The 14,275-nt window shown below is 55.7% G+C and overlaps 2 protein-coding genes across 2 annotated transcripts; both read right to left on the bottom strand.

Moving 5' to 3' along the window:
- Positions 1–840: 840 nt before the first annotated feature.
- Positions 841–7,878, bottom strand: pcdh12 (protocadherin 12). The gene is made up of 5 exons (XM_078410989.1): positions 7,700–7,878; positions 6,926–7,614; positions 3,163–3,250; positions 2,259–2,431; positions 841–1,661 (listed from the first exon to the last, which is right to left on the bottom strand). Exons 1-5 carry the CDS (start codon positions 7,876–7,878, stop codon positions 1,267–1,269), a joined length of 1,524 nt encoding a protein of 507 aa, XP_078267115.1. The 3' UTR covers positions 841–1,266.
- LOC144599882 (uncharacterized) lies at positions 7,543–12,758 on the bottom strand. The gene is made up of 2 exons (XM_078411152.1): positions 12,568–12,758; positions 7,543–8,056 (listed from the first exon to the last, which is right to left on the bottom strand). The coding sequence occupies exons 1-2, from the start codon at positions 12,743–12,745 to the stop codon at positions 7,917–7,919; spliced, it is 318 nt and encodes a 105-aa protein (XP_078267278.1). The 5' UTR covers positions 12,746–12,758; the 3' UTR covers positions 7,543–7,916.
- Between the last annotated feature and the right edge of the window lie 1,517 nt (positions 12,759–14,275).

Genomic DNA, 14,275 nt, shown 5'->3' with positions numbered 1-14,275 from the left:
ATTCGGCCCAAATTGCCTATGCCGACCAATATGTCCCATCTACGCTTGTCCCGTCTGCCTGCGTGGGCAGCTCGTTCCATACACCCACCACCCTTTATGTAAAAAAACGTGACAATAAAATACAGGTAGGGAGGAACTGCAGATGCTGGTTTATACCGAAGATAGACACAAAAAAAGCTGGAGTAACTCAGCGCGTCAGGCAGCATCTCTAGAGGAAAAATTGTGATGTTCCGGGTCGGAAATTGATTGATCTACTTTAAACTTTGCGTCTCTCACCTACAGATATGCCCTCGGACATTTCCACCCAGGGAGAAAGCTTCTGACTGTCCAACCTGCAGGTTTCTGTTGGAAAAATATAGGGAGAGGTTGCCCAGGCCTTTATTCCTTGGAGCGCAGGAAGACGAGGAATGGTCTTGTAGAAATGTGTAGGAATATGAGAGGATTAGATCAGGTAAATTAGCCCAGAGTTGGGGAATCAAGAACCAGGGGACCTAGGTTTAAGGTTAGGGGAGATTGAATAGGAACCTGACGGGCAACGTTTTCACACAGGGTAGAGGGTATATGGAACGAGCTGCGGGAGGGGGTAGTTGAGAAGATATTTGGACAGTTTAGGAAAGGTTTAGAGGCATATAGGCCAAACGCGCGCAGTGGGACAAGCCTAGTGACAAAATGACATCTAAAACACTATTCTGAAGAGAAGTGCTTTTTTTTGCTCAAGTTTCCAGCGTTTGCAGTTCCTTATATCTGCAAGAAAATTATGTTGTGAGTTCTTCTTCCGTAGAATTTAACGGCACAAATATATCGCAATATATTTATTGCTAAGTGCAAAATATACAGCAGTCAGCTCGAATGACGAACAGTGTTGGGAATGGAAATATAAAATTAATGGCATTATTTTCGTCAGAAACAAATCATTAAATAGAATATAAAAATATTTTGTTTTTAACTGGGATACGTGCAGGGCAAAGTCAAAATGACAAAGTGCTTGAGTAACACACGCGTGTCAGGCAACACCCCATGGCAACATGGATAGGCGATGACTCGGGTCGAAGCCATCCTTCAGATTGCAGTCGTCTTAGAAACAAGGAACTGTAGATGCTGGTTTACTCAGAAGGGAACATTCACCTATCCAGGTCCTCCAGAGATGCTGCCTGACCCGCCGAGTTACTCCAGCACTTTGTGTATTAACCAGCATCTGCAGTTCCTTTCCACGCACAGACAGACAGTGGCCAATGTCAGCATTGAGCCTGGGTCTGTGACAGTCTCTCACCATGGCTGGGCCGGTGGCTCCGATCCCACCCTCTGTTCAGGCCACTCATGAAGGCTGGGCAGGTGGCCGTTGCTGGACCGCTCTGAGACCCTTCCCCCGAGCTGGCCGTGGCCCGGGAGATGGGGCTCCAGGTGGGAGCCGGGCTGGGGGCTCTGCCCTAACAGCTGGTGGAACAGGACGGCCATCTCGGTCAGGAACGCCGCCCCGTGCTCCGGCCCGTCCTTGCCGAAAGTCGAGAAGGTTGTCCTCTCCCCGTCCGCCGTCTCCGGCACCGCCTCCGACTCCAGGCTAAAGACGTTCTCCTTGTAGTCGGAGGGCAGAGTCGAGGGCAGAGCCCAGAACAGGTCCTGCAGGCTCAGCCGCTCCCCTCGACCCGACCCGCCCTCCTGCCCTGAAACAGCAACACAGACCAAAACCGTCAGAACCCCTCCCCACACCGGCAACAACCGGGCCGCCAGCGGTCAGAGAACCGGGGACAGGAGATGCGGGGTCGGTCATGCTGCAATTGTGCAAAGTTGGAGAGGCCACAGCTAGAGCATCGTGTTCAGTTTTGGGCACCATGGTGTAGGAACGATGCTGTCACGCTGGAAAGGGTGGGGGAAGATTCACGAGGATGTTGTAAGGCCTCGGGGCGGCTGAGCTACACGGAGAGGTTGGGCAGCCCGGGACTCCACTCACTGGAGCGCAGGTAAATGAGGAGTGGTCTTATAAAGAGATAAAGTCATGGGGGGAATAGATCGGGTATACGCACAGTCTGGGAGGGGAGGGGAAAGAGGGGAGGGGAGGAGGTAGGGGTAGGGGAAAGAGGGGAGGGAAAGAGGGGAGGGGAGGAGGTAGGGGTAGGGGAAAGAGGGGAGGGGAAAGGGGATGGGGAAAGAGGGGAGGGGAGGGGTAAGGGAAAGAGAGCAGGGGAATGGAGGAGGGGGGAGCAAGGGGAAGAGGGGGGGTGGAGGAGGGGGATGGAGGAGGGGGGAGGCAGATCTCTCACCTGGGGGTGTTGTCCAGCTCCCTGTGGCCAGCAGGCCATTCAGCCCTTCGTTCAGCAGCTCGTGGAGGGGAGGGGTCGGGGCCGATCCGGCCTCGCTGTCGCTGTCTCCCCCCTCGCTCTCTCCTTGACCGCTGTCCTTCCGAGTCGGCAGGTCAGTCTCAGTTATCGCCCCCCTGCCAGGCGGACACAGGGTCAGAGACAGCCTCGGCATGGGGGGGGGGAGGGACAAGAGTGAAGGGAGAGAAGATAGTGAGGGGGAGAGTGAGAGTGATGGGGAGAGAGAAGAAAGTGGGGGAGAGAGAGAGAGAAGTGGGGGGGAGAGAGAGAGAAAGTGGGGGGAGAGAGAGAAAGTGGGGGGGGAGAGAGAGAAAGTGGGGGGAGAGAGAGAGAAAGTGGGGGGAGAGAGAGAGAAAAGTGGGGGAGAGAGAGAAAGTAATGGGGGAGAGAGAGAAAGTGGGGGTGGGGGGGTGGGAATGAAAGTGTCCACGCCGACCAAGATGCTGCATCTACACTTGTCCCACCTGCCCACGTTTGGCCCATATCCCACCAAACCTTTCCTATCCATGTACCTGTCCAAACATATTTTACAATGGGATGGGTGACGTTATGGGTTGAAACCTAGTCTGAATAAGGACCCCGACCCGAAACGTTACCTATCCATGTCCTCCAGAGATGCTGCCTGACACGCTGAGCTACTCCAACACTTTATGTCTACCTTCGGTCTAAACCAGCATCTGCAGTTCCTTCCTTTGCAGTTTAAACTTGGCATCCATCATGCACGGCATGGACATTGTGGCCAAATGGCCTGTTCCTGTGCTGTACTTTTCTGTATTCTACTTTATCTCTTTACACTAGTTAGTCCTTGGCTTATTCACACCACATCTCCTCCCTAACGAGAACGTACCTGTCGGTCTTTAAATATTTATTTCCCCGAAAGTTTGGCCTGGCCTGGAACTGCCCTGATGGAGCAGAGAGAGGAGCTGGGAGATCTGCTGTAGGAGAGAAAGACCGAGAGTGAGCAACCATGACCACCTGCAATTTCCACTCTCTCCCCCACCTCACCTGCCCTCTCTGTCCCCCACCTCACCTGCCCTCTCTCTCCCCCACCTCACCTGCCCTCTCTGTCCCCCACCTCACCTGCCCTCTCTGTCCCCCACCTCACCTGCCCTCTCTCTCCCCCCCACCTCACCTGCCTCTCTCCCCCACTTCACCTGCCCTCTCTCCCCACCTCACCTGCCCCTCTCTCCCCCCACCTCACCTGCCTCTCTCCCCCCACCTCACCTGCCTCTCTGTCCCCCACCTCACCTGCCCTCTCTCCCCCCCCACCTCACCTGCCTCTCTCCCCCCACTTCACCTGCCCTCTCTCTCCCCACCTCACCTGCCCTCTCTCCCCCCCACCTCACCTGCCTCTCTCCCCACCTCACCCTGCCTCTCTATCCCCCACCCTCACCTGCCCTCTCTCTCCCCCACCTCACCTGCCTCTCTATCCCCCACCTCACCTGCCTCTCTATCCCCCACCTCACCTGCCTCTCTATCCCCCAACCTGTCCTTTCTCCCCCCACCTTCCTTCTCCCCAACCTCCTCACACCTGCCTCCGCCTACCTCCCCCCGACCACCCTCTCTCCGCCACACCCCTCCCATACCTGCCCTTTCTACCCCACTACCCTTGCCATTTTTCTCCCCCTAAACCTGCCCTCTCTTCCCTCCCCCCACCCCACCTGCCCTCCCCTTCTCCCCCCCCACCCTCCCCTTCTCCCCCCCCACCCTCCCCTTCTCCCCCCCCACCCTCCCCTTCTCCCCCCCCACCCTCCCCTTCTCCCCCCCCACCCTCCCCTTTCTCCCCCCCCCCACCCCTCCCCTTCTCCCCCCCCACCCCTCCCCCCCCCCCACCCCTCCCCCCCCCCCCTCCCCTTCTCCCCCCACCCCTCCCTTCTCCCTTCTCCCCCCCCCACCCTCCCCTTCTCCCCCCCCACCCTCCCCTTCTCCCCCCCCACCCACCCCTCCCCTTCTCCCCCCCCACCCCTCCCTTCTCCCCCCCCACCTGCCCTCCCCTTCTCCCCCCCCCACCTACCCTCCCCTTCTCCCCCCCCCCCCACCCTCCCCTTTCTCCCCCCCCACCCTCCCCTTCTCCCCCCCCCACCCCTCCCCTTCTCCCCCCCCCACCCCTCCCTTCTCCCCCCCCCACCCCTCCCCCCCCCACCTCCCCTTCCCCCCCCCACCCTCCTCCCCCCCACCCCTCCCCTTCTCCCCCCCCACCCTCCCCTTCTCCCCCCCCACCCTCCCCTTCTCCCCCCCCCACCCTCCCCTTCTCCCCCCCTTCTCCCCCCCCACCCTCCCCTTCTCCCCCCCCACCCCTCCCCTTCTCCCCCCCCCACCTGCCCTCCCCCTTCTCCCCCCCCCCACCTGCCCTCCCCTTCTCCCCACCCCCCCCCCCCCCCACACACACACCTGTTCCACCTGCCCGTGTAAGGAAGGCATTGGTCGGGGCATTGAATACAAGAGTCAGGAACTCGTGATGCAGCTTTAAAGGACTTTGGTCAGTTTGGTCAACCGATTACAGGAAGGATGTGGAGGGCTTTGAGAGGGTGCAGGGAAGGTTTACCAGAATGATGCCTGGATTAGAGGGTTTCCTCTCCAGGGAGAGATTGGAGAGACTTGGATAGTTTTCTCTGGAATCTAGAGGAGCCGGTAAAATAAGAACCAAAGAACCTACTTATTTTAGTTTAAAGGTACAGTATGGAAACAGGCCCACCGTGTCGGCGCCGACCAGCCATACATACCACGTTCACCAGCAACTATCCAATACACTAGGAATAATTTACAATTTTACCGAAGCCAATTAACCTACAAACCTGTACATCTTTGGAGTGTTGGATGAAACTGGACACCCGGAGAAAAACCATGCAGTCGCAGGGAGAACGTACAAACTCCATACAAACAGCACCCAGTCAGGATCGAACCGGGTCTCTGATGCTGTAAGGCAGCAACTCTACCGCTGCACAACCCTATTCTCTTTTATCCCTTGGTATTTCGAATACGGCAACTAGGATCCTCCAAGGCTCGTGATGGTGCAAGAGTGTTGGTCTTGTCATTACGTCTGGCACACACATTATGGGCCGAAGGGCCTGTTCCTGCGCTGTGTTTCAGAATGATTGGAGATTGAGGGGCAGTGAGGACAGGTTTAGCGGAATATATGGGCCAAACGCAGGCAGGTGTAGATGGGGCATGTTGGTTGGAGTGGGCTAGTTGGCATGTTGGTTGGAGTGGCTAGTTGGGCTAGTTGGTTGGAGTGGGCTAGTTGGGCATGTTGGTTGGAGTGGGCTAGTTTGGCATGTTGGGTTGGAGTGGGCTAGTTCGCCATGTTGGTTGGAGGTGGGCTAGTTGGGCATGCTGGTTGGAGTGGGTTAGTTGGGCATGTTGGTTGGAGTGGGCTAGTTGGGCATGTTGGTTGGAGTGGGCTAGTTGGGCATGTTGGTTGGAGTGGGCTAGTTGGGCAAAGGGCCTGTTTCCACGCTGATTAACTATGACCTACTCTTCCACTGATGAGATTGGCACCAACATCTCTCGCCCATCTCTTACCCACGGCACGCCCAGGAACATTGTGCCCATGCACAGTGGCGCCAGAGAACACCAGGACATGTCTTTGATGGTGTTGACGGCTCTCACGAGGCTGCATGAAGTGTAGATGGAGGTGGCGCGGTGTAGCAGCGGGTGGAGCCGCTGCCACGCAGCGCCAGAGACCCAGTTCGATGCTGTCCTCGGGTGCTCTGTGTGTGTGCGGAGTTTGCACGTTCTCCCTGTGACCTGTGCGGGGTTTCCTCCGGGTGCTCCGGTTTCCTCCACATCCCAAATACATTAGACTTTAAAGAGATACAGCGTGGAAACAGGCCCTTCAGCCCACCAGGTCCAAACCAACCAGCGACCCCCCCCCCCCCCGTACACCAGCACTAACCTGCACACCAGCTAACAATTTACAATTGTATTAAAGCCCATTACCGACAAATCTGAACATCTCTGGAACGTGCAGGTTTGCAGTTAATTGTCCCTCTGTAAATTGCCCCTGTGTAGGGAGTGGTTGAGAAAGTGGCATGGCATGGAACTAGTGGTGGGCGCGGACTGGTTTGGGGCCAAAGGGCTTCTTTCCACCCGATCAACCAAAACTAAACTAAACTAAAATTCCAAACTACCTCACAGAAAAGAAGCAGATGTTCAGGAAGAGTGAGCAAGGGCTGATAAAGTGGAGAGACGCACGCCCAGTGTCCTGTTTTCCCAGCCTGTGTGGCTGTCACAAGGGCAGGGAAGTCTAATCACTGTTCATGTACAGCTTACTGACAGCGCTTATCGTTGCTGTAGAGGACAGCGTCGGTAAAGAGGCAGGGGGAGACAAGGAATACTCCCCCCCCCCTGATCACACAGAGGGTGGGGGATGTACGGAACAAGCTGCCAAGGGTGGTGTTTGAGGCTGGGACGATCCCAACATTTAGGAAACAGACAGGTACATGGACAGGGCAGGTTTAGAGTGATATGGACAAAGCGCGGGCAGGTGGGACTAGTGTAGCTGGGACATGCTGACCGGTGTGGGCAAGGTGGGCCGAAGGGCCTGTTCCCACGCTGTCCAAGGCTACAACGGCCCTTCGGCCCCTCTATCTACTGCGATGCCCGCTCACCTGGACATGCGGCGAACCGGCAGGCCAGGTCGAGGGATCCGTCGGGACACCCAGCCCGGGACAGGCGGACGAGTTCCCGGAGGAGCTGCCGGTGCCGGTGCCGTTGGCGGCCCGGCTTGGGGTCGGTGGTTCGGTACCGGACAGCCCGGCTGTGAGGAGGGGGAGCGGGAGCGGGTCCGAGGGCGGCTCGGCGCGGCGGGGCGGCTCGGCGCGGCGGGGCGTCGGCAACAAGGCGATGTCGGTTTTGTGGATGAGCCAGCTCTGGGCGGCGGGGCTGCGGCCGGTAGTCGTCTCTGCCCGCCGGCAGTTGTAGGCGCCTCCGTCCCGTCCTCGTCCCCGCCGCCACCGGTCGCCGCAAGCGGAGCGTAGCAGCAAGGCGACGGGCAGAAGGGCCGCGCAGACGGCGGCCAGGGCGAGTGCGGTGACGGCGCCGGTGCCAAGGCTGCTGGTGGTGGCGGGGGACGATGGAGACGGTGAGGACGGTGCTGGCGAGCGCCGGGGACTGCCACCGTCCCCAAACCCGCACCTGGAGCCGCCACTCCCGACCGGGCAGCCCGACAGGCGGCACATGTTGGCCCGGAGCTCCCCGCCGCTGCCCATCCCGAACACACCGCCGCCTCCTTCGCCCTCGGCCGCCGCCAGCTCGTACACCAGCTCTCCATTCACGCCCGAGTCCGCGTCCCCGCCGCCTTCACCGCCGTTACCGGCAGCAGGTGGGTGAGGGCGGCCGGGCAGCCGCTCTCTGTAGCCGGCGGCACCGGCACCGACACCGACACCCAGGGCGGCCGCGGGGCCGTGAACACCGGGCTGTTGTCGTTCACATCCGTCACCCGGACGGTGAATGGGCTCTCGCCGCTCCCCCCGCCGCTCCTCCCGCCGCCGGTCACCAGCCGCAGACGGTACTCGTCCCGCCGCTCCCGGTCCAGCGCCGCCGTGGTCACCACCTTGAACATCCTCCCCGCCGTCCGCCGCAAGCGAAAGCCGCCGCCCACTAGCTGGCACTCAACCCCGGCGCCGGGGCCTCCACCAAAGCGACCGCCGCCCCGACCCGCCACCCCCTCCGGTACCAAGAGTAGCCCGGACCGGCCACTGGCGGCGCCGAGCTCCCCGCGTCCACCGGCGTCTCCAAAGCTGTAAGATAAAGCATACAAGTTGGTCTTAGTGTCTGCATTTGTCTGGCGCCTCCAGCGCGGTACATCCATCCACCCATCCATCCACCTGAAGCAAGGTAGATTGCTAGGAATAAATCAAGAATCGAGGGCATGAGCTACAGGCAGAGGTTGGACAGACTAGGACTCTGCCTTAGAGCGCTGGACGATGGCGGGTGATCTTATAGAGGTGGAAGGGGAATAGATTGGGTAGATGCACAGAGTCTCCTGCCCCAGAGTAGGGGAATCGAGAACCAGAGAACATAGGTTTAAGGTGAAAGATTTAATAGGAACCTGAGGGGTAACCTTTTCACACAAAGGGGGGTGGTGCTTGGAAACGGCCCCCGGAGGAGGGAGTTAAGGCAGGTACTATCACAATGTTGAAGAAACATTTAGACAGTTACATAGATAGGACTGGTGAAGAGCCAAACGCAGGTATGTGGAACTAGGGTAGATCGGGCATTTTGGTAAGGGTGGGCAAGTTGGACTGAAGGGCCAGTTTCTTCGCTGTATGAATCTATGAATAAATATCACCAATAACTTCCCCTGCGCCAAGAAAGCACACGGACCCCTCTACCTCTTTAGAAAGCTCAGGAAGTTTGGCATGTCCCCAACAACAACTCTCACCAACTTCTACAGATGCGCCGTAGGAAGCATTTTATTGGGATGTATCACAGCTTGGTTTGGGAACAGCGTCCATCAAAGACCACAAGAAATTGCAGAGAGTTGTGGACGCGGCCCAGACCATCACACAAACCAACCCTCCCTTCCATTGACTCCGTCTGCACTTCACGCTGCCTCGGCAAAGCAACCAGCATAATTAAGGACCAGTCTCACTCCCGGTCACTCCCTCTTCTCCCCTCTCCCATCAGGCAAGAGGTACAGAAAAGTGTGAAAAACGCACACCTCCAGATTCAGGGACAGTTGCTTCCCAGCTGTTATCAAGCAACTGAACCACCAACTAGAGAGTGGTCCTTAACTACTATCTACTTCATTGGAGACCCTAGGATTATCTTTAATCGGACTTCACTGATTAATTACTGATCCAATGTCCTTCTCCATGCCTGACCCTCGGGATCGGCTGCAGAAGCCCCTCCCCCTCCCCCCCCCCCCCCCCCCCCCCCCCCAGAGAACGAGGGCTGAAGGGGCTCAGGTGTGGTGAGTGGTGGAGAACATTACATCGTGGGACGACCGAAATGGTGGCGACGGCTGTAACAGTCCCATCTGGGAGTGTAAAATGGCGCCAAAATCGTGCCTCTTGCAGATGGACTCAGTAAGCTGGTCTGTACACACCGTATAACCGGGGTGATTGTACTTATGTACAGGGACAGTATGCAAAACAGGTATTTCACTGTTCCTGGTACACGTGACAATAACGAAAGCATTGACCAGAGGTGGAACGAGTCGATTCAAGAGGTGTACGAGAGGCCAGAAGTGGGAGTAAAGACTTTTCCTTTGGCAGCCACAGGCCACAGCCTGCAGTAAAAGGCAGGAAGCATCCGAGAAGGTCACATGAGAGACGTCACCAATCTCCGGGTTACATCGCTAAATATAGAGGCACCGGATTTGAGTGCCTCTCTCTCCCAGATCTTACTCATATCGCCTCTGGAAAAGGGCAGTTGTCAGTCAGGTAGATCGGGAATCAAACACAGCAGGAAGCCAGGCTGTCCGTTCCCCGAATACTCCAATCCCTGCTTCTCTCCAAGTTCTGGCAAGGGGTTTCTCCATTTCCCCTCCGAACAGTTCCTGTTAAAGCCAATCCCATTAGCCTTCATTTTCAGCACATTGGCCTTCATCAGTAAGTGTTTTACACCCTCTGTGTAAAAAAACCTGCCCCACACATCTTGCTTAAACTTTTAAACTTTCCCCCTCTGACTTTATAGCTCAGATATCAAATCTTCTGTGTAAAACCTTGACCATGAGATTCAAGGACAGCTTCTTCCCATCAACCATCAGGCCCTTGAACCCTGCACAACACTAACCTCAACTATGAACTTTGAAGTGCTGGAGTAACTCAGCGGGTCAGGCAGCATCTCTGGAGAACATGGATAGGTAATGTTTCGGGTGAGGACCCTTCTTCAGACTGATAGTGTAGGGGTTGGAAAGAAAGTAGGAAAAGGGGAGAGAGAGGCAAGACAGAACTTAGCGGGTGATAGAACAACATAGGTGAAGGGGTTTTGACAGTCTGAAGAATGATCTCAACTCAAAATGTCGCCTATCCTTTTTCTCCAGAGATGCTGACTGACCCACTGAATTACTCCAGCACTTTATGTCTGTCTTCGGGGGTTTGACAGGCAGATGATTGGAACTCAGAGCTTCTAAGGACCATATTTGGTTGCACTCAAGACTTCGGGTATTTTGCACTTGTATTGTGGTTATTAATTTATTGACATTTTATTTATTGTATATCATCTATGTGTACTGTGTGCAGACCTGTTACGCTGCTGCAGGACGAATTTCATTGTTCCGCGGTCAATACATATGACAATTAAACATTCTTGTTCCAATACCTTCGTTATTCCCTTTACCCTATAACTGTACACTGTGGACGACTGTAGCCTTTCCGCTGACTGGATAGCACGCAACTAGAAAGCTTTTTACTGTACATCGGTACACGTGACAATAAACTCATCTAAACCCTTGACTCTTTAAATCTCCTTGTTACCCAAACCAATCCATCCTGAGTGTTGATTCCCCCTGAATTCAATCTGCCTTTATTGATGATAGGATAAGTGGTGGGGGGGGGGGGGGGGGGGGGTATTGGGACTGGTGGAATTGTCCAGAGAGCTGGTACCCCCTCAGTCGGGTGAATGGCCTCTTCCTGCGTTGTGAGAAAACGATGGGAAGTAAGTTGCTTCCCATTTCCGATCTCAACGGAGATCCAGCCCTTTTAAAATTAAATGGAAGCCAATTCACTGGATGTTTTCAAGAGAAAGTTGGATATAGCTCTTAGTGCTAACGGAATCAAGGGATGTGGGGAGAAAGCAGGAACGGGGTACTGATTTTAGATGATCAGCCATGATCATATTGAGCTGTGGTGCTACTTGAAGGGCCGAATGGCCTACTCCTGCACCTAATTTCTACGTTTGAATGTGAAAACAACTGTCCACCTAGTTCTAGATCAACCAAACTTCAATTCAGTTTCAATGTTTCGCCTAAACTTGATAATAATCATGTGACAGATATAAATGTCATGGGTTAGATACATATTGAGGATGTGAACTTTGGACTTACGGCGCAGAAACAGGAACTTCGGCCCACCGAGTCCACACCGACCGCCGATCATCCTGTACACGTGCACTATCCTACACACAGTTTACACAAACCAATTAAGCGCTAAATCTATATGTCTTTGGAGTGTGGGAGGAAACCAGAGCACCTGGGAAAAAAACCCACGCAGTCACGGGGAGAACGTACAAACTCCAAAGAGTGGAGGGAACAAGCTGCCAGAGGAAGTAGCTGAGGCAGGTACTATCACAAATTGTAAGTAACATTTGGACAGGTCCATAGATAGGAAAGGTCGAGAGGGATATGGGCCAAACGTAGGCAAGTGGGACTAGTGTAGATGGGGCATGTTGGTCGACATGGACGAGTTGGGCTGAAGGGCATATTTCCAAGCCGTATGACTCTATGGTTGCGTTTCTCCTGCCCATCTGGTTCTGAGGACTAGTTATTGAGCATGGTGGCCCCCATCCCAACTAGTACCTGCCAAAATATTGAAGCATAGGGTCTGGGCTGGGTGGATCCTCACCACCTCTGCTCCTCCGGACCCTTCCCCTACTCACCCACATCCTCTCTGCACCTCAAGACCCTCCCTTGCTCACCCCTACCGCCTCTGCACCTCAGGCTCTCATTCCTACACACCCACAATCCCATCGTGGCCAGGGGACCCTCCTCTACTCTCCCACATTCCTGTGGACTCACGACAAGTCCCCTACTCAACCCCGCCCCATCTGGACTTTGACCCTCACGACCTCACCCCCTCCACCTCCAGACCTCAAAACTATCTCCGACTTACCTGCACCCACTCTGAATATGAAAAATCCCCTTCTCTACTCACCCAACTCCTCAGATGTCTTTCCTACTCGAACCACAACCCTCTCTGGATCTCAAGAACCCCATCTCTCCTCAAGCGTACCCCATCTGAATCTCAAGACCGCTCCCCTATTCACTCGCACCTCTCTCGCCTCAGGTCCCTCTCCCACACTAATCTGGATCTCAGCAACTTTCTTCCACTCACCGATGACCTCCATAGGAACACTCCCCTTCTCACCCCCATCCCCTCTGGACCTCACGACCCTCCTTCGCTCGCCTCTGAACATCGGGAACAATCCCCAACGTCGGGAGGTCCTGACCCCCATCCCACTCCTTCACAACTTGGTTCCGAGGACCCCCGAGCTCCCTTCCTCTGGCCCTCCCGACACCCACCCCACACACCCTGGCCCCAAGCACCCCTCACCCTCCGCCCCTCCATCTGGTTCACAGGACACCTACCCAAGGGCTGAAGCCGGCAGCGGGCGCCAACCTCCACCTCCTCCGTCCCGGTCTCAGGCTCCTGGTCTCCGGACAGCATGGAGACCTCCACCGGGAGATGCCCGGCTCCCTGGATCGGGACCTCCTGAAGGCAGACGGCGGTCAGGAGAGAGGCGAAGAACAGGACATCCCGTGCCATGGTAGCATCTACTCCGGGATCTCACCCGCACTGGGACACCTCCCCGGCCGGCGCAGGACATCCCGGGGAGGGGAAGGGAGGGAGGGGAGGGAGGGGAGGGAGGGAGGGAGGGAGGGAGGGGAGGGAGGGAGGGAGGGAGGGAGGGAGGGAGGGGGAGGGAGAGGGGGAGGGAGGGAGGGAGAGGGAGGGAGGGAGAGGGAGGGAAGGGGAGGGAGGGAAGGGGAGGGAGGGTGGGTCGGTCCGGCCAAGTCGTCTCCGCCCAACATCCTCCGGCCGCCAAACCTTCCCATTGTTCCAAGAGCGCTGGAGAACTTCCATCCAATCAGAGAGTGAGTCCGATGGGGGCGTGGCCTCTCAGCGTAGGCGGGGCCACAATCCACCAATGAACTCTCCCCTGGAGAGGATACAAGGAACTACAGGTGTTGGTTTACAAACAATAAAAAGACACAAAGTGCCGGAGTAACTCAGGTTGTCAGGCAGCATCGCTGGAGAAGAAGGATGGGTGACGTTTCGAGTCGGGACCCTTCTTCAGACTGAAAGTAGAGGGAGGAAAGTGCCAGAACAAATCAGGGCCGGCAACAGATGACCAGAAAGTGTGGAGCCCATAATGGTCCATTGTTGGCTGGGGAAGAGGCGTTAATGAAGGGATACAGGGATGCGAATTTCGTCCAAGAAGGACGACTGGGTTGGGGGGATGGGGGATGGAGGGTGGGGGTGGGGGGGGGGGGAGTGATGCTAGGGTTACTTGACAATGGAGAAATCTACGTTTATACCGCTGGGTCATGCTGCCCAATCGAAATATGAGGTGTTGTTCCTCCATTTTGTGTGTGCATTCTGACAGTGGAGGAGGTCCAGGACAGAAAAGACAGTATGGGAATGGGAAGAAGTGTTAAAGTGTTTGGCAACCTGCTGGTAGGACGAGTAGGGAACTGCAGATGTTGGTTTACAAATAAATACAGTAAGTGCTGGAGTAACTCAGCAGGTCAGTAATGTGCAGGATAGTGCTAGTATGGGGTGATTGCTGGTCAGTGCGGACTCGGTGGACCTGTGCTGTACTGTTCTGTTCTGTGTTCAGTTTGGGGAGAGAGGGAATAAGGTTTTGAGTTGAAGTACCAGGCATATAACACTGTTGAATAGCAAAGCATTTTGCAAAAACTGATGGCTTTTTCCTGCTCCAAAAAATAAAGGACTTGTACAAGGCAGCAGAGTGGTGCAGTGGGTAGAGAGACCTGGTTTCCACTTTGAGTTTGCGTCTGTCTGTGTGTGGAGTTTGCACGTTCTCCCTGTGACCGCGTAGGGTTTCCTCCGGGTGCACTGGTTTCTCCCACATTCCAAAGACGTGTGGGTTTGTAGGTTAATTGGCCCCCTGTAAGTTGTCAAAACAAGGAACTGCAGATGATGGTTAAAAAATTACACAAAGTGCATTTGTAACTTAGCGGGTCAGGCAGCAATCCTGGAGAACATGTATAGGTGACATTTCAGGTTAGAATCCTTCTTCAGTCTGTAAATTGCTCCAGGTGTGGAGCAATT

This window comes from Rhinoraja longicauda, chromosome 14 (assembly GCF_053455715.1).
Source record: "Rhinoraja longicauda isolate Sanriku21f chromosome 14, sRhiLon1.1, whole genome shotgun sequence".
Lineage (NCBI taxonomy): Eukaryota > Metazoa > Chordata > Chondrichthyes > Rajiformes > Arhynchobatidae > Rhinoraja > Rhinoraja longicauda.
Note: the sequence above shows the minus strand (reverse complement) of the source record. Positions and strands in the feature narration are given on the sequence as shown.